This window comes from Octopus sinensis, linkage group LG26 (genome assembly GCF_006345805.1).
Source record: "Octopus sinensis linkage group LG26, ASM634580v1, whole genome shotgun sequence".
NCBI classification, from domain to species: Eukaryota; Metazoa; Mollusca; class Cephalopoda; order Octopoda; family Octopodidae; genus Octopus; species Octopus sinensis.
In genome coordinates, this window is record NC_043022.1 from 355,617 (window position 1) to 381,445 (window position 25,829).

Below are 25,829 nucleotides of genomic sequence, written 5' to 3' on the forward strand. Positions count from 1 at the left end.
TATATGTATATATAAATATATGTATATATAAATATATGTATATATATATATATATATTGTTATATTTCGGAATGGTCATTTTGCCAGTTTAGCCAATAAAAACACACGCACTATATATTTGGTGTTATTTTGCTTCAGTGTTATTTATTTTTTACATTAATCTTAATCATATTTCGGCCAGAGTTCTTTCGTCACACTCCTGTGACCGCATCAGTGGTCCTTTGTTTTCTTCTCACTTACTTGTGTCTCTCCTTACTAACCGTCAGCCATTTTGTACTACAAAATGGCTGACGGTTAGTAAGGAGAGACACAAATAAGAAAGAAGAAAACAAAGGACCACTGATGCGGTCACAGGAGTGTGACGAAAGAACTTTGGCCGAAATAAGATTAAGATTAATGTAAAAAATAAATATCACTGAAGCAAAATAACACCAAATATATAGTGCGTGTGTTTTTATTGGCTAAACTGGCAAAATGACCATTCCAAAATATAACAATATCTGTTTCAACACACGACTTCACATAAAAAATCTTGCACAACAAATATTTAAATGTATATATATAAATATATGTATATAGAGGGTCATCCCATAAATAATGCGGTTTTTTCAATAGCTTGAACTAAAAGTCGGAGGGGGATGGGATAAACTACCTGCATCAACTTGCTATAAAAGCAGGTAGTAATTTTACTTTGTCCTTATTCTTAGTGCAAATTTTGAAGAGTGCAGTTCAATTTTAACAGTTATATTTTTCAAAGCTATAATGGAAGTAACAAAGGAGCATATTTGGCATATTTTGCTTTATGAGTTCAATAAAGGCAACAATGGAATGGAAAGTGAGAGGAATATCAATGCAGTATATGGGGATCGGACAATAAGCATAAGCCTGTATCAAGGGTGGTTCCAGAAATTCTGAGCCGGAAACTACAGCCTAGAGGATGAGTCTCATCTTGGAAGATCTGTAGAGCTCGACGAGGATGTCCTACAAACCCTGGAGAAACAAAATCCCATCATGACTGTTAAGGAACTCGCAGAGAAGCTTAGATTTGGTCATTTACCATTCATGGCATCTGAAAACAACTATCTTTGGTTTCAAGACAAAAGGTTTTCCTTCCATCAAGATAATGCTTGGCTACATACAGTGAGGATGACATCCCAAAGGATGGAGCAGTTTGAATGGGAAACAATGTCCCACCCACCATATTTGCCAGGAATTGCTCCATCAGTTATTCCGCAGTCTTCAAAATCATTTGGATGGAGAAAATATGAATTCTGCAGACAAGATCAGAACAGTATGAGGAGTATTTTTCATGATGGACCAGTGAGTTTTGGAAGAGAAGCCTTGCAAGTCTACTAGATAGATGGAAGAGCATTGTGGAAAATGAAGGAGGGTATGTTTTAGATTAAAAAATAACTCTGTTTATCTTAATTTTGAAAAATAGAAAGAAGGATAGAAAAAGTGCATTATTTATGGGATGACCCAGTATATACGTATATATGTTAGATGTTGACTCCTGGAAGAAAGAGTATAAGATACCAGAGTCATGATGATCCTCATTTAACATCCGTTTTCCATGTTGGCATGAGTTGAATTGTTGGAGAGACACTGGCAAGTGAGAGAGCTGCACCAGGCTGGAATTGTTTGTTGTGGCATGGTTTCTACGGCTGGACGCTCTTCCTGATATCAACCGCTTTATAGAATGTACTGGATGCTCTTTACGTGGAACCAGCTCAGGTACTTTATATGTGGCACCAGCATGGGTGCTTTGTGGGTACACAGGGACTACAGGCAAGTTAGGACTGAGAGAACATCAAAGAATATAGCTATAACTTACCTGAAGAACCTCTGCATCCAGATATGTAACTCAAAGAAGCAAAAGACTGACTGGCCAAAAATATAAATATTATCAAACCTCTATTATGGTGTTGACTAATTTTTCTTCCAGCAGTCAATATTAAACATGAGTGTGTGTGTGTATATATATATATATATATATATATGCACAAAATATGGGGGTTTTAGTTCACAGGTGATCTAAACGACTAGGTACACTAGGTAAGTGCTGTAACGGATTACTAGGGCTCCAAGGTTAATGCCGAGATGGTAGTTATGGAGCCAGTGCAGATTTCCGATATAGCAGATATATAATTGTTTAAGAGGACAACAAATGTTAAGACAGAGCAAACATCTCAAGTCATATACAATATTATTATTATTGGAAAAAAAATTCAAAGTGTTAAAACTGTTTCTGGAATATCCCATACTCTAGGCTATCCCAGTAACAGCTCTAAGACTGAATTGCTCATCTGGGGGTGTAGATTTAGCAGTATGGGCAAACCAAAAAATTATTTATAATACACAATACAGCAAATGAATTTGTTGTGTTAGATAAGGCATATTTCAGTCTCAATGCACAAAACATATGTAAAACTATAAAATTCTCTCAACAGAACAAATGAACTTGACAATCAATACATCACTATTTCAATCTTGTTGGGCCTCATTAGCTTCCATGAAGCCAAGGTAATTCTTTCTCTTGCTGGCACCATACATAATATGTAGAAGTATCAGGTATTTATAATCTACGTAATAACATTCTGCTTCCAAGTTCTATAAAAGCTGAGAAATATGACAGAACTACAAATAGACTGACCTCCAGGTTTCACCAGAATTCTGAATAGCTGCTGAATGATCATCGATCTGCTTCTCTAGTCCGGAGATTTGAGCTCGAAGACTACTCAGGCAGGACTGCAAGTCATCCAATGGTCTGTAAGAGATAACATATTCATGGAGTAGTAATGGTAGACGTAGGTATTTTCAATTACAGTCTCTTTCACTTACATTACAACATGTAGCTTATACGCTATCACATGACTCAGTCACACAGACAACACTAGTACAGTCACATCACATACACACTGTAACCATAAGTTACTTACTTGCTTTCCAGAGCTTGGACTGTTGTGTCCTGCAATAGCTGTTCCAAGGCTTCGATGTCAAATGGTTCACCGACCGGCGCCAATAGGGTCTCCTTGCTATCTTCATCCATTTGTGTCCCGACGTCTCGACAGTTCGGAGAGCAAGCTCCTTCGGTTACAGGCTGCATTGATTCAGGTTCAATGCTGGCTTCTTCTGCCGTCAGGTTTTCACTGTTAACTAAGGTCCTCTTGGGGGAGCCTTTTAATTTGGATGAAACCTTTTTGGAGATCTGGTTGCAATCAGAGAAAAGAAGACAAAATATGAATTTAAAAGTAAAAAAACAGAAATAGATTCATCAATCTAACAAAGTAATTATTTCTCCAAGATATTTATCCAGTCATTGGACTGTGGCCATGTTGGAGCATCTCTTTGAAAATTCTACTCAAACTGACACCAATACTTATTTGTCTTCAAATTCTAGTACTTATTCTATTGATGTCTTTTGGTTGAGCGATTAAGTTATGGGGACATAAACAAACCAACACCAGTTGTCAAGTGGTGGGGCCAAACACGTACACATATATGCACACATATAGTCAACAAGCTTCCATACAGTTTTGTGAGGCAAATTCAGTCACAAGATAGAAATCAAATCTTCAAATTACACTCTGTATGAAAATAAGGAAAGGACTCCTTGCCTAAAGTAGTCACAGACTTTGTCCTGGACAAGACCTTAAACCACATCCAGCAATGAGGCTCTAACCAAGGATTTCAGAATTTTAGGGAGCATAGAGATAACCCTTAATTACCACTATTCCCAGGTAGGCTCTGCTCGAGAGCAGTAGAACTTGTCAAAAGCCCCGGTAAAAAGCCAGTTTGCAGAAGATGGATTTTTGGCTAAGACATACACGAGTTGGCGGAGGACTAGCCTCTGTCATGTATCAGGCAGGTCTACCAGAGGGTGAAGATGCCCTGATGTCTAAGGAACTAGTAACCCTCATCTAAGGGTTAAATAAGGACCTGTGCTTCAAGAATAAACTTGAGAGAGCTGGAAACTAGCAGGTTAAATGAGGGAAAGCAATGAGAAACCACTGCTGTAGCTATCCCAAGAAAAATAATGAATCTTCAGACTTTGGTATGAAAGTCTTTGATTGGTGGCATCTGTAGGTTTGGCACATTATGAACTGAGTCCAAGATATTCCTGTGGAAAGATGGAGTGACCAGGGACTAAGCAACAAGCAGCACAACCACTGTACAGAACAGACAGTAAAGGTGGAATGGGGGTGGGGTCAACATGGACATCAGACAACTAGCTGAAAAGGTATGTGGGGGGGAGGGGGCTCAGTGGTTTCCATGGATATGGCAGTTAACTCTCATACACAAAAACACAAAGATGCTGACACTTTCAAACAGATACACACACATGCAAGCAGATACATACACACATACACCTGCAGACAGACACACAGGTATACACACAGGTATGGTTAGTCCACATTACTCTGTAAGGAGTATAGGGCCGGTTTCCTGATTTCTCTGGTGCAGACATATATTCGTTCCTGGACAGGATGACTGTCCATTGCAGGATTACTCTTTTTTAGCAGCTGAGTGGACTGGGGCAACATGAAATGAAGTGTTTTGCTCAAGAACACAAAGCATCGCCTGCTTCAGGAATTGAAATCACAACCTCATGACCACGAGCTGAACACCTTAACCACCAACACACACACACACACACACATATGACCAAAATTAAAATAAAAAGAAAAATAGCAACAAACAATAAAAATAAACATACAGAACAACAAAAATCAAAACAAACAGCAGAAAAAAAGTTTTCTGACCTTATGTTGATGGATTGAGGTCTTAAGGGCACTCCTTAATTCAGCCACTTTGGCCTGTTGGTTCAACTTTTCTTGGCGTGAGGCTTTCAGTTCACCACGGAGGGCCTCCAGTTCTTGCTGGTTGTTCTAAGAATTACAAGAAAACAGATTTTTTTTGTTTTTATTTATTTTATAGTCTTACTCAGAGGAGCAACAACTGTGACCCTTTACAGAGTCATGGTTGCTGTTCTTCCTGATTTAGGGGCTTAGTGAGTGTAGGGATGAGGAAAAGTGCTTATGATCCTTTTCAGGGTCTCAGTGATGGAAGCAAAGAAGGGGAACACCAACACTCCTATTTAGGGCCTCAGTGACAGGAGAGAGGAAGGGCAGTGTTTGTGACCCTTTTTAGGGCCTCAGTGAATGAAGGGAGAAAAGATAATATTAATGAGAGTTACTTCAAAGTTTCAGCCAGTTAAACCATTGCTGGGCTGGCTTAACTAGCTAAAACTTCAAAGTCACTGTCAACAATATTCTTGTTTAAGAAGAATAAATTTGTGCTCAACAAAAGTAAAGAGTAACACATCAGATCAAAGTAAAATTGTTTTTATAGTATCTGAAAATAAAAACAAATATATATATATATATATATCTTTTATATTTGTCTGTCTTTATATATATATATAGGAAAAGAAAGAGAAAAAAGGGAGCAGGGGTTGGAAAACAAGTGGGAGAGAGAATGAGTGAAACAGGGATATAGTGATGCTAGGTATCATATCTATAGGTTATTTATCCAAACTAAACACAAGGACAGTTGGAGAGAATACCTGTAGAGTCTTTTTCAGATTCTCCTGTTCCAGGTCATGTCGTTCTTCAGACAGAGTCAATTGGTGACGAACAGACTCAATTTCAGAGTTCTTCTGTTGAAGCTTCCATTGTAAACTCTGCAAATATAAAACAAATAAAACAAACTGAGGTCAGAGAAAAACAAGCATCATCATCATCATTGCAAAGAGCACCAGTGCCAGTACCACATGAAGAGCATCCGTGCCAGTGCCACATGAAGAGCATCCGTGCCAGTACCACATGAAGAGCATCCGTGCCAGTACCACATGAAGAGCATCCGTGCCAGTACCACATGAAGAGCATCCGTGCCATGCCACATAATAGAGGAACTGTGCTAAAGCCATGTAAAAATGCATCCATGCCATGCCACAAAATAGAGGAACTGTGCCAAAGCCCAGTACACTCTATAAAGAGGTTGGCTTTAGGAAGGGCATCATGCCAAAACAGATGACTGGGGCTTTGTGTAGCCCTCTGGTTTGCCAGCTCCTGTCAAACCATCCAACCCATGCCAGCATGGAAAACAGATGTTAAATAATGAGATGGTGACAAACAACAATTGTAAACCCATGTGGCTCTTTTCTCAGTCAACATGGCAGAAAGTTGGGCTGTTTAACCCTTTAATGTTCTGATTATTCAATCAAACATAATGCTTATTGATCTGAATTGATCATGCATTATCCTATATCTTCAAGATCTTGATGGTGTAATTACTTAATGTAGAATAACATTGTAGGGTAGGTGTGAGAGCCTGGATCTGGTCAGTTTGAACATAAAACAGATTAAATATTTTGGCCGGATATGGCCGGTTTAAATACTAAAGGGTTAAGCAATACAGCATCCAAATTTTGCAAGACCAATATTTTTTAGAAAAGATGTCCTGATCACCATCAGCCACCCTGGTTTGTCGTATTGATTGCAGTTTGGAAGAGAACCTAATAAATGAAAGCAAAACATCGTCTACACCAGCCAGAACAACTCCAAAGTCAAGGCAACGAGGGAGGCTCAACGAGAGTCATTGGTGAACTGCAGCTCACAGGACTTTCTGAATGACATGCCTAAGGAAAAATTACTCACTGACAGGAGGGAAGGACAACACCTACTCTCCTATTTAGGGCCTCAGTGACAGGAGAGAGGAAGGGCAGTGTCTGTGACCCATCTTAGGGCCGCTCAGTGAGTGAAGGGAAGAAGGGTGATGCCAGTTAACAATTTTAGTGCTCCCATGACTGGAGGGAGGGACTGCCTTTGTGATCCTTTTCAGGGCTTCTGTGAATGGTAGAAGCAAGGGAATATTTTGTTTAGTTGTGTGGCCTGCTTGAAAAGCCATGTCCCATGCAGCCAGCTTCTTGAAAAAAGGCTGTTTGTAACTGCTTTACTTGGTCACTAAACCTGCTAGAAATAGAAGCCAAAGCCAAATCATATCCCTGCATCAAAACAGGATACATAGGAATCTGTATTAGTTCTTGGTATAAAAACAAATTGGAATGGTCACAACTGGAAATACTTTTGATCATATGTCTACAGGACCAGTGTTGACAAACCTTGAAATAACAACTGTTTGAAATATACTACGTTGCCACTGCCACCACCACTACAACCCAAACCACTCCCGACGCCACCACCACCACCATTTCCTCCTCCAATTCTAACACCGGGTTTGCTGGTTTTCCAATGCAGTAACCTTCTAAATGACTCAACTGCTTCAAATACCTTGCAATACTACAGCAGCGGAACATTCTGCTGGTGCTCGGATATCTAACATGATAAATTTTTTAAAAATATGCGTCAACAAGGGAACTACTTATATATGATCAACTTCCTCCCCTAGTGTCTTGGAAATGGAGGATCACATTGAACAATGTGATCCTAGCCATTCCATATTCAAAAGAAGGACATGATGGTCATGTTTAGAATACCTTTGATCATACATGTGGCTTGTCTAGGACTGACCTGGGGCTAAACAACAACATAAGAAATATAAGTAAATAAATGACATCTCACACCTCCTGGGTAAAAACAGAAAAAAACAAGCAAACAAGAGAAGCCCTTACCTCTAGTTGCTCCAGTATGACTGGATTGCGGTCCTGATTGTCGGAGAGGTTCCGTTGCAAGCGCTCAATTTGAGCATTCAGTGTTTGGTTAACATGCTGCACATTCTGAAGACTAGACTGCACCTGAGACAGCTCTTCCTTCTTTCGCTGCAGTTCATCTGCAGTTGCATCACATTGCGATGCTTTCTGCTCAAGGCTCCCCTGTAATTGCTCCTGTTCAGTTGCCAGAGCTTTCTGTTGCCGCTTCAAGTTTTTGTTTTCTTTAATCTTCACACCAATCTGCAATGAAGAAACAGATATATTTCAATAGCTACATCCATATATAGATATATAAATGAAGAAGAAGAAAATGGAGATTTTGAAGTTAATAAGAGTTTATTATCAGCAACAAATCGATCATTATACCTTACAGCTGTTTCAGTTATAGACAGTGAAGTTAGTTAAATATTAAATTCATATTTCTGAGCATAATCTCTTCAGAAGGGAAAAAATTTATCCTTAGATGTTTTGTGTATTTGTTTGAAGATTCATCACAGCAGACTGAGTGATACTGTTTATGATTTATATTAATGTGTTTGGGCTGGGGGTTTGCAAGTTGGTTGGAGGTAAGATAAAGCAGGTAAATCGAATTGGTATTAAAAAGGGATAAGAATCAGGGAAGCTATAAGAAAAATTGAATTCTATAGCAGCTTTTTGATTCCAAGAAAGACAATTCTAGCTAAACCTGCACAAATGATTTGTATCTAGTGATCACTCCCTCCATCAAATCAACATGGTCTATACAGGTGTGCAAGGTGTGCCACACTTCAGGTGTCAAAGTGATCGTAGAGCATCATCATCATCATCAATGAAACTGAATGTTTTGCTCAAGTACACACTGAACCACTCAGTCCAGCATTAGAGCCCACAAACTCATGTAACACCCTAACCACAAGGCCATGTGCCCTCATAATAAAAACAAAAGACTGACCTGTTTCCTGAGCTCCCTCTGGTTACCCTTTTCATGAGCCAACATCTGTTCGAGTTCCTGTAACCTGTTGCTGAAATCAGAATCATTACAATCTTGGTTCTTCAGGGTTTCACTGAACTGGGTCTGCAGTTCGACCAGTGACGACTCACGGCGAGCCAGAGCTTCTTCTAACTCAGCAACATGGTTCTTCAGAGTTGTATTGCTTTGTTGTAAGCCTTCAGAGGTAAAAAGAAAAAAATATATGATAAAGAAAAGTAAAAACAAAAACAATATAAGTTTCAAATTTTGGCACAAGGCCAGCAATTTCGGGGAGGAGGGGTCAAGTCAATTACATTGACCCCAGTGCACAGCTGGTACTCCTAAGATCAACCCTGAAAGGATGAAAAGTAAAATATTTTGAACTCAGAACAAAGATGGATGAAATGCCACAAAGCATTTTGACTGGAGGGCCTACGATTCTGCCAGTTTGCTGCCTTAGTAATAAAAATAATAAAAATAATCCTTTCTAATATAGAAACAAGGCCTAAGATTCTTTTGAAGGGTACTAATCAATTACACAGGCCTTAATTGGTACTTGTCTTATCAACCTCAAAAAGATGAAAGAAAAAGTTGACCTCGGTGGAATTTGAACTCAGAATGTAAAGATGGGTGATATGACACCAAGCATTTTACGAAGCACACTCTCTGCCTTAAAAATAAGGAGAAAAAAAATAATATTATCACGATAATTAGTCTTCATCTTCAAAAGTTAGAAAAACTTTGGATCCCTACACCAGCCCAACATCTACTAACCCCTTACAAAGCTGAGGTGACACCCTCATTGGAACGTTGCTCCCACATTTGAGATTGGGCTACTATTGTCTCTGATTGCGATGAAGTCACTCACCAACACACTCCATGCTCTAATACAGGCACGAACAGCCTTTTATGAAAAGTGGGTCACATGAGACATTGCCCATTCTCAAGTGGGCCACACTACTAAAGGAGTTTGAGCTAATTTTTTGTTAGGGATGCTTTTCAGAAAGTCCCATGGACCTCAGTTTGCCCATGACTAACCTAATACATAGATGTGCCATCTGCTCTCTTTCACCTCTATCACAATGGTCCCTGCTTCTCTGAGTTGGTTAGTTGGTCTTGTCTCGTGTCACCCAGATTCATTTGTCATTCATTTGTCACTCACCCCCACATAGCCAAAATCTTTAGTCTTTCATATTATTGTAGAAATATAGCGAAAATCTTATATGGATCCCACCAGTTGAGAACCACTGCTTCAAAGGCTTCACAACTATAATAATCCCCAAACCTAGAAGACTGGTGCTTGGTGCCTCCTCTCATCAATTCCTTTATACCGAGCAGCTACATTATGTCCCTTTGTACAGTTATTTCCCTTGTAGACACATCCCCACACCTACAATATGAGCTACTGGGACACATTTACACTGATACATACAAACACACATCCACATTACATCTACTCTTCTGTATTAACATGACTTAATGGTTAGGGAATTTGACTCATGAGCATAAGATTGTGGTTTCAATTCCTGGACCAAGCAACACATTCTGTTCTTGAGTAAAAACGCAGCATTTCACATTGCTCCAGTCCACTCAGCTGGTAAAAATGAGTAATCCTGTGACAGATTGGTGTCCTATCAGATGCGGGGGGGGGGGATTATATACGCCGCAGAAACCAGGAAACTAACCCCATGAGTTCATAAGGCTTGACAGGGATCTTTATCCTATCTTTTATCTTTTGGCAAGTATCATACAGCATTAAACGAGAGACAAACACACAAACACACACACAAATGTGAAAATAATAGGCTTCTTTCAGTTTCCGTCTATCAAATCCACTGACAAGGCTTTGACCAGTCTAGGGATATAGGAGACACTTGCCAAAGGTGTTACGCAGTGAGGTTGAACCTGGAACTATGTAGTTGGGAAGATTCCTTCTTAACCGCACAGCCACACCTGCATCTAATGTTCATCCCAAAGACACTAGTAAGAAACACAATGATGTTCCTCATGATGATGATGATGATGATGAGAGTTGTGAGGCAAAACAGTGAAATAGTAGTGTGACAAATCATTAGAGCACTGAACAAAATGCCTTGTTGTACTGAGTTAACAGCACTACGTTCTGGGTTCAAATCTTACCAATATCCAACTTTGCTTTTCATCTTCCTGGGGTTGATAAAAATAAAGTACCAATAATGTACTGAAGCCAGTTTAAATGCTACTCTTATAAAGCATCATAGACGTGAAAGAAATCCTAACAGAAGTGAAAAGAATTATTATAGAAGGTTATGACTAAAGCGGTGAAGGCACATGGCCTGGTGGTTAGGGTGTTGCACTCACAATCACTTGATCATGGGTTCAATTTCCGGAACAAAAGGTACATTTTGTTTTTGAGCAAAACACAATTCCGCTGTAATTGGGTCATACTGTGAGGGAATAGTCTTCCAATCAGGGCAAATATTGGCTTGCTCACTAGACAAATAGGGTGGCATCATTCAAATTCTAAAAATGATGCAAAGCACATTGTGACCAGCGATGTATAACAACATCTGACAGTCTGGTTGATCATGGGATGACTAAAACTAGTTATAAAAGTACAGAAATTTTAGGGATAAATTGTACCCCAGGGCTCCTGACCTGTAAGGCGACCTCGTTCTTTTTCAAGTTCCAGCTGGAATTGATAATCTTTGGAACTGGCTTCCCGCTCCACTTCTTCTTTCTCATTGACCAACTGCTGTAGTTGCTCCCCCATGGCCACAACCTGTGCTACATATTGGTCAATCTGTTGTTTGGTTGCTATTTCCAGTTCTGTTAATTGACTTTCAGCTTGGTGTTTCTGGTTGGTTACCAATTCTAATTCTCCAGCAAGAGTCTGAAATTGAGAAGTCTTATGTTAGAAATTCATTCATATACATACATATATACACATATACATATATATATATAACATAAATAATATATATATATATATAACATAAATAATATATAAACATATGCATATATACATACATATATATACATACCTACATCTATATGTATATATACATGCATATATGGGTACAGGACACCAAAAAAACGTTGAACACAATGAGAAACGAAAACATAAAAGCAAAAACATGGAAACAAACTTTTTTTCAAACAACAGAAAAACAGAGAAACAAGACATACAACACAAGGAATATTCCCCTTCTTCAGTTGTCCCTGTTTCGTCTACTCCACATTTCGAAGGTAAACTAACTCTATATGATCATGGAGGAAAGATTAAAAAGACAGACAGAATAGATCTTTTTTAAATCACAGAAGAAGTATGAAATAGTCGTTATCTTACCTGTAATTCTACCTTCATGTGATCTTGTTGCTCCAACATACCAAATTCAAACTTCCGTTTAAGCATATCGTGTTCGTTCTGAAGTGCTTCTTTGCTGGAAACCATCTCACGGAGTTTACTGCTGAGGAGTTCAGTGTTGCTGTCATAAGCCTTTTGTCTTTGCATCAATTCATTCTGCACAGCATTTAAATCGGTGCCAAGTCTTGCTGACCGAGCCTTCTCTTTGGTCAAGGTGTTTTGCCGTTTCTTTTCAACGGATTTCATCTCTGCTTTCAGGTTTTTATTTTCAGTTTCAAGCTGCAGAAGTTTCTCGGAATTTTCTAGACTTTGCTCTTCACTTGATGGTCTCTCTTTCTCCTTTTCTAATTCTACATTTACAAGATCAAGATTCTTCTGGACATTTTCTAGAAGGTTCTGTACAGCTTCCTTTTCGTGAACTTCATGTAAATACCGGTCATTCAATTCCGTAAACTGCACTCGAAGATCGTTTAAGTCCTTGGCAAGGGCCTCGTTCTTCTTCTCAATCTTCTGAGAATGTTCAGCCAGATTCTCTTTGTCTTCCTGAAGTTCTTTCTCAGGCAAATTAGAGAGTGTTTTCTGAGATTCTTCCAATTCCAACTTGACCCTATCTCTGTCCTCCTTCACTTGTTCAAGTTCGGCAACACGATTATTCAGCTCCTGCTTCATCTGCCAAAAGCTTTTCTCTACTTTACTCAAGTCACCACGAAGTGTTTCCAAGGAAGAATCAAAAATTTTCTTTTCTTCAGAAGCTGCTACCAAAGATATTTCCACCGCAGCCTTCTCTTCTTTCAACTTCAACACTTCCTGGTTCTTCCGACTGGCTTCGGTTTGGAAAGCATTCAAAGAAGATTCAACATCAATGAGTTTCTGCTGTAATTCCTCAGTGATTTTATCCTGGCGAAACGAAAAAGAGATAAAAATAATAATAATAATAAACTGGTAATTATAATGATTACTGTCAAAGAAAATTATGCTTGAAAATGTATAATGTGTCATTTTATATATGTATGTGTGTTACTCTGTGTGTTTGAGTATGGGAGTATGATTCAGTGTGTGTGTGTGTGTGTGTGTGAGAGAGAGTATGTGCACTCATTTCTGTTTCTATGTATGTCCAGATGTGCATTCGTGGGTATATGTAAATTAAGTAGTCAGGTATCCTACTTCTGGATAAATACCTCATGACTTACTGGATCCAAATTAGGAATCGTTACTGCTAGACTACAATTTTACTACAGCACAAATACGCTCCCAGATTAGACAACAAATTTATGTGAATTTGTAAAACTTTCCAACCCATATGGCTAGGAGATAATGAAATTTTAAAAAAGTAATAATAATTAAAAGAAAAAGAAGCAAATTAAAAAAAATCTAAGTATCCTACCTTTTCAGTAAGTTTTCCTTCAGTAACCATCAGATTTTTCATCAGACTTGCCTGCTCAGTTTCTAAAGAAAATATTTGAATCTGCTTTTTCTTCACGTTGTTTTGTGATTTCTCAAGCTGAGCCTCAAGGTCAACTGTGGTCTGCAACAGGGTGGCTATCTTTGACTTCTCTTCCTCGACACTCAAAATTTTCGAATCAAATGTCTCTTCAATGAGATGCCGCTCCCTCTGGATCTCCTGGAAAGCTGTTTCTCTCTCCAGCATGTCTGCCTGGATGTTCTCCAATTGTCGAGCGAGTGTCTCTTTTTCTAACACTGCCTTCTGCCGCGTCTCAGACAACAACTGGTGCAGGCGTGCAGTATCTGCTTTCAAGCGTTCGCTGATTATTCCCTGAGATGAGACTCGTGCATGCAGTGCCGTTAACTCCTTTTGCAGTTCTGAACGAACCTTGTTGGCCATCTGGAGTTGTTCATGGTACCACTGCTTTGTGCTGGTAATGGCTGAAAGGTCACTTTTTGCATTCCGTGCATCAGTGTCGGACAGCATTTTTTTCTGAAGTGCAGTCTGCACCTCAACATAAAGTTCTGCAACTTTATTTTTTAATGCTTGAATGGTCACGTCACGGGCATTAAGACCGTCTGACAATTCTCGTACATGGATGTTTTGCTTGTCCTGAAGTTCTTGGGTCAGCTTCAATTCCTCTTCATGATGTTTAGCAGCATCAATCTTTTCTTCCAGCAGTTTCTGAGTGTCTTCTAAACATTGTTCCAAGTAGACACGGTTCTCTTTCAAGCTCCTGATGTCAGCTTTCAGTGCATTCTGCTTCACGTCAGACTCTGAGTTATTCAACAATTGCAGTTTCTGGTCCAGAGAGGCAACTTGAGCCTGCAACTCCGCACGTTCTTGTAATGCAATTTCTGCCTCTGCACTCAACACTTCCAACTGACCCTCCAGCTTTGCCTTCTCCTTCAGAACAGTATTTAGGTTCATTTCTTCCAGTTTCCCTGTTGCTGGAGAAGATACCTCGACATAGGCCTGAAGAGAGAGAGAGAAAAGGATGGAGAAAGATAAAACACTGAGGGTCATAGTGAACCTCTTCAACATCATTCAACAGATAACAACAAAAATGAGATGAAATATGTTTATATATAATAAATCTTAGGTGACGTATTTGGTCAACACAAAGCTACACTGATACAGAGAAAAGGGACGTCAAATCTGTCTAAAATAATTCTTCCTAATAAAAGGAGAAGGTCTGAAATTTTGGGGAGGGGGGTCAGTCAATTACACTGACTACAGTGTTCAACTGCTGCTTATTTTATTGACCTCAACAAGATCAAAATATGAAAAGCAAAGTCAACTGTAGCAGAATTTAAACTATGGACATTAAAGGGGTGGAAATAGTACTTGTAAGCATTTTGTCAGGCAAGCTAATGACTCTGCCAGCTTACCACCCTAAATCTGCTCAAAATAATACCAGGTCTTTCAGTTAATGAGTAATACTTGGTCTGATAGAAATGGCAGCAACCAAATCTTCCTTCAAATCACACTTTATGTACAGCCTTACAAAAAGACATTAAATAAAACTAATCAACTAGAATTATTAATTAATAATTTGCAGATGCAAATTAGTTATTGTTAATTTGCAAGTTAAAGTATACATCTAATGGTGGTAAGCATGGGTGTCGTATATTTGGCCATGTAGTAGCTACTGATGCCACATGAAGGATCATAACAGAGAACAGTAAGGTCAAACGTCAAACCTGAGAATACAGGGCCCTGGAGACATGATGGCACACTATATATATATATATATACATTTTTTACATTTTGGCATTTTGCTGAGATTTTTTTCTTCAGAACACATTCTTCATGGTAATGGCAATTTGACATCTATGTTTAGCATATAGGGTGTCCACTTGAGAGGTCATTCCTCTAAATTTTGTGTGTATATATATATATATATATATATATACACACACACAAACATACACACATGTTGACACATAATATGTTGACACTGGATTTGTGTCAACATAATGTAATAGAGTGTTCCCCCTGAAGAATTGTAGTGGATCTGCATCCAATCGCACTATGAACACCTGAACAGCCAATGCAGAGGATGCAAAAAGCCATAATGTGAAACATGCATAGGGAACAAATGGTGTAAATTGCATCTCAAATTTATCATACTTTGCATGGCACCATGTAAAAAGCACCCAGTCCACCTTGTAAAAGGGTTGGCATTAGGAAGGGCATAAAGCTGTAAAAACTATGCCAAAACAGACGACTGGAGTCTGGTGCAGCCTCCAGCTTGCCAGCTCTTGTCAAACCATTCAGCTGGTACCGGTATGGAAAACGGATGTTAAATTATGATAATGAGAAAGAGAAGGAGAGCTTGGCTGCTTATTTCTCTGGAATTGGCCAAAATAATGCAGACACCTCTGATGAGAGTCCAATAAGGCTCAAATTGATTAAAGTTGTTCATCTTTCAATCAACAAAGGAATGGTTAAATTTACCCTCCTGTTTATATATCTACTACATAAGAAGAAAAAAGGTTACCTTTTTGAGTCCTACTCATTCACAAGGGCCAGTTTCTCGGTTGCCATGTTATATAAAATTCCCCACCTGGACAGGACGGTGATCCATCACAGGGTTACTCATTTTTGCCAGCTGAGTGGAGTGGAGCAACATGAAATGAAGTGTTTTGCTCAAGAACACAATGTGTCGCCTGGTCCAGGAATCGAAACCACAATCTTATGATCACGAGTCCCACACCCTAACCACTAAGCCATGCACCTCCACTATCTACTACATATGTTACATAATATATGTGCATGTGTGTGTGTATGTGTGTTCATTGGTTAGATGCAGAGGAGAGAGAATAAGCTACATCACGAGGCTGTTCAACCAATGTCAACATGGAAAAGCAAATGTTAAGACAACGATGATGATGATGATGATGATGATGAGCATCATCATCATTATCATCAATCAACCAATTACTATGTATGGAAGAATGGATAAAAAAAAAAACAGAAAAAGTGATTCTACCTTGGATTTTCTCTCTGTAAATGGTTTCATTGCATTCTTGAAAAGAGGTCCAGGGTCAGGAAGAACGATTTTAGGTTTTGTGGGTAATTTAGATGGTAAAGGACTGACATCTTTCTCAGGTAACTCCACACTGCCAGGGACGGAACCAAGGCGATCAGAAATGTCAGTGTTTTGGAAAGAATACTTTTGGTCATGGCTAGCACCGGTCACCGAATCCAGCAGAGGAGAAAACCTTGCAGTGTCTCTGCCAGAGTCGCTTGGTGTGAAAGAACGTTCTCTCACTGGTGGAGAGTGCCGTCCATTATGGAATCTTTTCAGGAAACTTTCCAGCTCAATGGCTTTGACAGGCGGCAGTGACTTGAGAAAAGCTTCAGCTGTGCTGTCGTCTTCATAATTGTAATCCTCATCACAATCAGAGAACTGAACTGAGGAACTTTTTACAGAAGCAACTTCATCAGTTTTGTCTCCTTCGCTTAGACCATTCTCTTGACTGAGTTCTCTGGAGATTTGTTCCATGGACGATGAGACAACTGAAGATGTTGTTGATGCGGAGGGAGACAAACCATCGTTTTCTTCTGTAAAATCTTTGGAAGCAGATTTGTTCTTAGGTTTTCCCTTTTTCTTGGATTTTGGTTTTACCTGTTCCCTGTCCCTGGGGGATGTTTCGGTGTCAGATACGAGTTTTGGTCCTGAATTGAACCAAGAGGTTTTCTCTGTTGTTAAAGTGATATTTGTTGCAGGAATTATAATTTTGCCTTCGGTTGATGGAATAACTCTGGCCAAATCTTTGTTAGTCTTTGAAACGTCTGTTGGCAATATTTCAGTGCTTTCTCCTGAAGACATCAACGAATGAGAATCATTAGAGTATAAAGAATCCAAACGTGGCGTTCTCTCAAAAGACATTTTCAGACTTTGGCTATCACTGTTGAGACCAGGAATAAGATTCTGAAATTAAAGAATTTAAAAATTAACAACTTGGAATTCCTCACACAAATGAATTTAGTTTAAATATTTGTGTCTTAATTGCTTCCAACAGTTTCTACTGCCAAATGATTTTAGTAATGGTTCTTTTAGTGGCCACCACATTGAACTAGTTTACTGCATACACCACACTCCCACCATCAACACCATAGACACACACTATCTCTCTCTCTCACCTACACACACACACTCCTCACTCTCCCCTCCTTCCTTCATTTTCATTGCGTCTCATCTCCAAGACTCCAGACTGAAGAATTTTTTCCAGTCCTCCTGCCCTCTGCAGAACTCCAACCATCTGGAATTACATCTGATCTAATGAAGAAGTCTCTATATCACTGGTTCTCAACCCTTTTACTATCCAAACCAGATCCAAAATTTGGATCCTTTCTAGGGGCCACACCAAAAAATGTAGAACACAAGCCAAATAAAGAAAAATTTATTATATCTATAGAAGGAAGACTTCCAAAGGCCACTGAAAATAGGCTTGAGGGCCACATGTGGCCCTGAGAGCTGCAGTTGAGAACTGCTGCTCTATATAGTTGCCTGAGTGTTTAGAAATAGCAGCTAAATTACATTGATTCACACTTAAATGTCTTAAAAACAATAACTGGCCAAAAGTAAATCCAAGAGACACAAAATAAAAGGGTTGGTTAAGGTTGGAGCACTTTTGGTCATAGTTTTGTTCAATGAAGGCTGGCCTGGGGCTAAACCCTAACAACAATGCCCTCACCTACACATAGTGCAGTGTAGTTGTTTAACACCAGGTCATTTCAGACTGAGCCAGCCAAAGATCAGAGATGTTCCAACCAATAAGCATTGCATCGTTTATTCAGACATAAGCATTTCTAAGAATACATTATCCTTGTTTTCTTTGTAGAGGGCCGACAGACATTGAAGCTGGACATTAACCACAAAATATACAAAATTTGGGACAGGATTTTACAGCTGGGTGCGATTCCCGTCACCCTCATCTATTTTTCAAATATCTTTTATCTTTTACTTGTTTCAGTTATTAGACAGCGACCATGCTGGAGCACCACTCAGAAGAATTCTTAGTCAAATGAATCAACACCAATACCTGCTTTTTTTTAAGCTTGGTACGTATTCTATTGGTCACTTTTGCCAAACTGCTAAGCTACAAGGATGTAAACACACCAACACTGGTTGTCAACTGGTGATGGGAGACAAATACAGACACACACAAGAGGCTTCTTTCAGTTACCATCTACCAAATTCACTCACAAAGCTTTGGTCTGCCCAAAACTATTGTAGAAAACCCTTGCCCAAGGTGCTATGCAGTGGGACTGAACCTGGGCTTTCTTTAGTCAAGACATTATTAAAAGCACAGAGTGAATAGGTTGTAAAGTCAACCAGGAATGTAAGCACAACCACTGTTTTGTTGAAACTGTGACAAGCAAAAAAAACACACACACAACACACACACACACTCTAACAGAGTGACTCACCAGTCATTGGTTGGCTTGGGGCTATAATAAAAAGTAACCTACATAAAGTGCTACACAGTAGGATTGAACCCAAAGCCATGGGGTCGAGAAGCAAACTCCTTAACCACACAGCTACAAGTGTATCTATAAAACAAAATGTAAAAATATACCTGAGGTATGTCAGAGGATGTTTCTGAATTTGTCTTTGAGGAGAAACTTTCACTCAAGGGCGCTGGTTGTATATTGCTGGCCTTCAACCTCTTCTCTGCTTCAGCCACAATCTGAGCAACTACTTCAGGGGAAGCAGGGGTCACATTCTTATCACCTGAAAGCAAAAGAAGACAACAGATAGGTTCAATAAAAATACTGTTAGAAAGTTGATAGTGACAATAGAATCTTGGTCTAAATGGTTAACAGTATTTGAATAAATAAATGGAATTATATATCATCATCATCATCATTTAGTGTCTGCTTTCCATGCTAGCATGGGTTGGACAGTTCGACAGTTAAAGGACTTCATTAAGCCCCGATATCTGATTTGGTATGGTTTCTACAACAGCCCTTCCTCATGCCAACCACTTCACAGAGTGTATTGGGAGCGTTTTATGTGACACTAACACAAGTGAGGTTACCAAGTAACTTGCAAGACAAGATGCCTTAATTGAGCAGGGTTGTAGTATTTAGGGAGGTGCATTTATGCCAGGAGATGAGAGGGATAGAAACAAGTGCCTGGCAGTAGATGCTTTTGAAATATGTATATTAATGTCACTGGGAAATAAGGGTCTTTGGGGCCAGTTTCAGATGAGGATGAAACTGACTGGTTTTTGTGTGAAACTTCATCAGGGGTTTACTCATCTCCCTAAGAGGACAATGATAAAGTAGGGAGTTACTTCTTAAAATATAAACTGGTTTTTAGAATAATGATCCCTGTGTCGCCTGACTGACATCCGTGCTGGGGGCATATAAAAAGCACCATTCAAGTGTGGCTGATGCCAGTGCCAACTGACTGGCATGGAAAAAGCACCATTCAAGTGTGGCTGATGCCTGTGCCAACTGACTGGCATGGAAAAAGCACCATTCAAGTGTGGCTGATGCCAGTGCCAACTGACTGGCATGTAAAAAGCACCATTCAAGTGTGGCTGATGCCTGTGCCAACTGACTGGCATGGAAAAAGCACCATTCAAGTGTGGCTGATGCCTGTGCCAACTGACTGGCATGGAAAAAGCACCATTCAAGTGTGGCTGATGCCAGTGCCAACTGACTGGCACGGAAAAAGCACCATTCAAGTGTGGCTGATGCCAGTGCCAACTGACTGGCATGGAAAAAGCACCATTCAAGTGTGGCTGATGCCAGTGCCAACTGACTGGCATGGAAAAAGCACCATTCAAGTGTGGCTGATGCCTGTGCCAACTGACTGGCATGGAAAAAGCACCATTCAAGTGTGGCTGATGCCAGTGCCAACTGACTGGCATGTAAAAAGCACCATTCAGGTGTGGATGATGCCAGTGCCAACTGACTGGCACGTAAAAAGCACCATTCAAGTGTGGCTGATGCCAGTGCCAACTGACTGGCACGGAAAAAGCACCATTCAAGTGTGGCTGATGCCAGTGCCAACTGACTGGCATGGAAAAAGCACCATTCAAGTGTGGCTGATGCCAGTGCCAACTGACTGGCATGGAAAAAGCACCATTCAAGTGTGACTGATGCCAGTGCCAACTGACTGGCACGTAAAAAGCACCATTCAAGTGTGGCTGATGCCAGTGCCAACTGACTGGCACGGAAAAAGCACCATTCAAGTGTGACTGATGCCAGTGCCAACTGACTGGCACGTAAAAAGCACCATTCAGGTGTGGCTGATGCCAGTGCCAACTGACTGGCATGGAAAAAGCACCATTCAAGTGTGGCTGATGCCAGTGCCAACTGACTGGCACGTAAAAAGCACCATTCAGGTGTGGCTGATGCCAGTGCCAACTGACTGGCACGTAAAAAGCACCATTCAAGTGTGGCTGATGCCAGTGCCAACTGACTGGCATGGAAAAAGCACCATTCAAGTGTGGCTGATGCCAGTGCCAACTGACTGGCACGTAAAAAGCACCATTCAAGTGTGGCTGATGCCAGTGCCAACTGACTGGCATGTAAAAAGCACCATTCAAGTGTGGCTGATGCCAGTGCCAACTGACTGGCACGGAAAAAGCACCATTCAAGTGTGGCTGATGCCAGTGCCAACTGACTGGCATGGAAAAAGCACCATTCAAGTGTGGCTGATGCCAGTGCCAACTGACTGGCATGGAAAAAGCACCATTCAAGTGTGGCTGATGCCAGTGCCAACTGACTGGCATGGAAAAAGCACCATTCAAGTGTGGCTGATGCCAGTGCCAACTGACTGGCACGTAAAAAGCACCATTCAAGTGTGGCTGATGCCAGTGCCAACTGACTGGCATGTAAAAAGCACCATTCAAGTGTGGCTGATGCCAGTGCCAACTGACTGGCACGTAAAAAGCACCATTCAAGTGTGGCTGATGCCAGTGCCAACTGACTGGCACGTAAAAAGCACCATTCAAGTGTGGCTGATGCCAGTGCCAACTGACTGGCATGTAAAAAGCACCATTCAAGTGTGGCTGATGCCAGTGCCAACTGACTGGCATGTAAAAAGCACCATTCAAGTGTGGCTGATGCCAGTGCCAACTGACTGGCATGGAAAAAGCACCATTCAAGTGTGGCTGATGCCAGTGCCAACTGACTGGCATGTAAAAAGCACCATTCAAGTGTGGCTGATGCCAGTGCCAACTGACTGGCATGGAAAAAGCACCATTCAAGTGTGGCTGATGCCAGTGCCAACTGACTGCATGGAAAAAGCACCATTCAAGTGTGGCTGATGCCAGTGCCAACTGACTGGCATGGAAAAAGCACCATTCAAGTGTGGCTGATGCCAGTGCCAACTGACTGGCATGGAAAAAGCACCATTCAAGTGTGGCTGATGCCAGTGCCAACTGACTGGCATGGAAAAAGCACCATTCAAGTGTGGCTGATGCCAGTGCCAACTGACTGGCATGGAAAAAGCACCATTCAAGTGTGGCTGATGCCAGTGCCAACTGACTGGCATGGAAAAAGCACCATTCAAGTGTGGCTGATGCCAGTGCCAACTGACTGGCATGTAAAAAGCACCATTCAAGTGTGGCTGATGCCAGTGCCAACTGACTGGCATGGAAAAAGCACCATTCAAGTGTGGCTGATGCCAGTGCCAACTGACTGGCATGGAAAAAGCACCATTCAAGTGTGGCTGATGCCAGTGCCAACTGACTGGCACGTAAAAAGCACCATTCAGGTGTGGCTGATGCCAGTGCCAACTGACTGGCACGTAAAAAGCACCATTCAAGTGTGGCTGATGCCAGTGCCAACTGACTGGCACGGAAAAAGCACCATTCAAGTGTGGCTGATGCCAGTGCCAACTGACTGGCATGTAAAAAGCACCATTCAAGTGTGGCTGATGCCAGTGCCAACTGACTGGCACGGAAAAAGCACCATTCAAGTGTGGCTGATGCCAGTGCCAACTGACTGGCATGGAAAAAGCACCATTCAAGTGTGGCTGATGCCAGTGCCAACTGACTGGCATGGAAAAAGCACCATTCAAGTGTGGCTGATGCCAGTGCCAACTGACTGGCATGGAAAAAGCACCATTCAAGAGTGGCTGATGCCAGTGCCAACTGACTGGCACGTAAAAAGCACCATTCAAGTGTGGCTGATGCCAGTGCCAACTGACTGGCATGTAAAAAGCACCATTCAAGTGTGGCTGATGCCAGTGCCAACTGACTGGCACGTAAAAAGCACCATTCAAGTGTGGCTGATGCCAGTGCCAACTGACTGGCACGTAAAAAGCACCATTCAAGTGTGGCTGATGCCAGTGCCAACTGACTGGCACGTAAAAAGCACCATTCAAGTGTGGCTGATGCCAGTGCCAACTGACTGGCATGTAAAAAGCACCATTCAAGTGTGGCTGATGCCAGTGCCAACTGACTGGCATGTAAAAAGCACCATTCAAGTGTGGCTGATGCCAGTGCCAACTGACTGGCATGTAAAAAGCACCATTCAAGTGTGGCTGATGCCAGTGCCAACTGACTGGCATGGAAAAAGCACCATTCAAGTGTGGCTGATGCCAGTGCCAACTGACTGGCATGTAAAAAGCACCATTCAAGTGTGGCTGATGCCAGTGCCAACTGACTGGCATATAAAAAGCACCCACTTCCACTCTTGAGTTGGTTGGCGTTAGGAAGGGCATTCAGCTGTAGAAACATTTCTACTATAAGCACAAGCCCTGAAATTTTGGGGGAGGGGTCAGTCGAACAGATCAACACCAGTGCATAACTGGTACGTAATTTATCAACCCTGAAAGGATGAAAGGCAAAGTCGACCTTGGCAGAATTTGAACTCAGAATGTAAAGATAGATGAAACACCGCTAAGCATTTTGCCCGGCATGTTTAACAGTGCTGCCAGGTCGCCACATTCAGCTATAGAAATCTTGCCAAATCAGATTGGAGCCTGGTGCAGCCTCCCAGTTTGCCAGTTCTCAGTCAAACCATCCAACCTATGCTAGCTTGGAAAGTGGATGTTAAACAACAACGATAATGATGATATCTTTGCATCAGCTGTAATAAAATACAGCCTGAAAATGCCCCCAGCTAACCCATGCCAACTTTGAAATGTAGATGTGATGAGAATGATGATATGTACCTACTCATGTACACAATGGGAGAATAACTCTTCAAGGAAATGTTTGTAAGCAACATCATGTTGGCAGGTTTTGAATTAGAAACAAACACTTTAAAACAGAGGGGTTTTATATGGTAAAACTAGAGGTGGTCCCAGGATGTTGGGGAGACTAAGATTGATAAGGGTTTTAAAATGTCACACACAAACACACACATAGACACACAAATGAGGGTGTGTTGTGTGTGTGTGTGTGTGTGTGTGTGCATGTTCATTGTCATCATATGTGAGTGAAGAGGAAGTGGCTTTATGCCAAGCACTGAAGGCTAAAGTATGATAGAGGGACAAGTACAAGTGTCTTGCTATAGAGATATATACGTGTGTGCATGTGTATGTATACACGTGTGTGTGTGTGTGTGTGCACGTGTGTTTTTGCATATCATCATTGTTTTAAACTCTACTGTTCCATTCTTCTATGGGTCAGAGAGGATTTGATTCCCTAAAGCAGAACTTTTTAACAGCCATGATGATAAAAGTGATGATGGTGATGAGGCTCTTCCTGTTGCCAACCCTTACCTGTTTGCAAGCAATGTAATATATCCCCCCCCCCTAGTCTGATCAATGTTTTCCTGAAACCCTGCAAACAACCAGCCACAGAGAGAGGGGCTGGCATGAAACACTCACCAATGACTGACCACTGCAAGTGGAGGGCTTCTGCAACCGTCTCAAATGCATTGCTATTTTCAAATGGAGCTGTATTGGTTGTTCGTTGTGCAGTGGTGGTCGCTGGCTGTGGTACATGTGCCAGTGTTGAAGGAGACACTTCCGTTGTAGCCATCTTCCTTTTTGGGATTGTAAACTTTGGTCTGTTGTCACGGCTACGCAGCTGAGAATTCACAGTTTTGGTGATGGCTGATACCTACAACAACAGCAAAAACAAAAATGAGGAGGAGGGGGCAGCACCCATCACAAATGCAAGACCTTTCAAGACAGATGAGATTTATGCAACCGATATATTGTTATGAACCTATTAATTATTAAGGTCTTGTGTTTCATCCAGGGTCAGCCCTGAACAAATGGATCTATGATTAAGGTCATTCCAACAAAGACCACTCCATCATATTTTTCAAAATTTTTCTTTTCTAAGATGAATAAATACTGACAGAGGGACAATAGGCGGACAATCAAGGTGACAGAGGTCAACCAAAGACAAAATGACTGTACCCACTACCTGGGGGTGTACATGGCCATGACTGGCCAGAGACAGACAGCTGTGAAGGGAGTCCTGAGAGGAGTTCCTTCTTTAAGAGTGGAGCACTGGATAAAGATAACTAATGTATGGAAGGATAATACCAATCCTTTTACAAAGAGTAGATTCTATTATGGCATCAGCACCAGAGATGTTGTCATGTTCTCTGCAAGACTAAAATAGTCTTCTCAACTCTGTATTGTCTCTGCTTAGTTTTCCATCCGGTTCTTTTTCTTTCTGGCTCATTTCTAGTTCATTGCTCATGCATTATCCATGCAACTAACAGGACACATCCAGTAGAGCATTTCTTTCTAATCTTCACAAATCCTCTGCATTCAGGGTCTTTTTTTTTTACCATCAGGCATCATCATACTTTATACCTAAGCATCTTACAATCTGCTCTTCAATCTTAGAGAGAAGCCCTTTCTTACCAACAAATATAATATCTTCCAGGACTTTCCCAACTCCATTCATACACTGGTTATTATAATTCTGGTACATCCTGCTCTGCTAATTATGTTACCATGGTAACAAAAGTTATCAACTACTCTCAAGCCTTCCAATTACTTAAAAAGTTTAGTTTGCATCTATACTAACAACTAACTATTCCAGTACATCTGCCACATACAAAGTCTACCCTAGACAAGTCTCTTCTACAACATCAGGATAGGCTGAAGCCTTGTAAGTGAACTTAAGGTGGACAGAAACTGAATGGAAGCCCCATTTCTATTTTGGGAAAGGAAAGCTTAATCTGCTACCCAGCTTAACACCTCCACCCAGGGCTGACTCAACAGCTTTATAGGCTCCCAGGGGAAATCAATGCACATGGCCCTATAGTAATTTTTATTGACAGTAAGCTGCAGCATACACAGATCAGAACTGGGTCCTTAGATCAGCGAGGTCCCTGGGCAACTGCCCAGCCGAGTGAGTGCATGCCTTAAAACAGGCTCTGCCCTCCATTTGATTCTGAAATGCTTTTAGTAGAGCCTGCTCAGTTGCAAGAATTTGAGCCAGGTTTCCAAACTGAGGATAACTTAATCCCT

The 25,829-nt window shown here is 41.0% G+C and overlaps 1 protein-coding gene across 5 annotated transcripts in view; it reads right to left on the reverse strand.

Annotated features, from left to right (window-relative positions):
• Positions 1 to 25,829, reverse strand: part of LOC115224804 (golgin subfamily A member 3-like) — an 88,958-nt gene that overhangs the window by 13,902 nt on the left and 49,227 nt on the right. For all 5 annotated transcript variants that reach the window (XR_005003946.1, XR_005003948.1, XR_005003945.1 and 2 more), the window contains 12 exons: positions 24,222 to 24,456; positions 19,003 to 19,157; positions 16,407 to 17,351; positions 13,352 to 14,386; positions 11,950 to 12,864; positions 11,259 to 11,493; positions 8,604 to 8,818; positions 7,634 to 7,912; positions 5,567 to 5,683; positions 4,764 to 4,889; positions 2,940 to 3,208; positions 2,654 to 2,767 (listed from right to left, as the gene is read on the reverse strand). Coding sequence is in view for 1 of the 5 variants with exons in the window: in XM_036513697.1 (XP_036369590.1) it covers positions 2,654 to 2,767; positions 2,940 to 3,208; positions 4,764 to 4,889; positions 5,567 to 5,683; positions 7,634 to 7,912; positions 8,604 to 8,818; positions 11,259 to 11,493; positions 11,950 to 12,864; positions 13,352 to 14,386; positions 16,407 to 17,351; positions 19,003 to 19,157; positions 24,222 to 24,456 (4,640 nt within the window). In the remaining 4 variants the exon portion in view is untranslated. The remainder of the gene's footprint in view (positions 1 to 2,653; positions 2,768 to 2,939; positions 3,209 to 4,763; positions 4,890 to 5,566; positions 5,684 to 7,633; positions 7,913 to 8,603; positions 8,819 to 11,258; positions 11,494 to 11,949; positions 12,865 to 13,351; positions 14,387 to 16,406; positions 17,352 to 19,002; positions 19,158 to 24,221; positions 24,457 to 25,829) is intronic.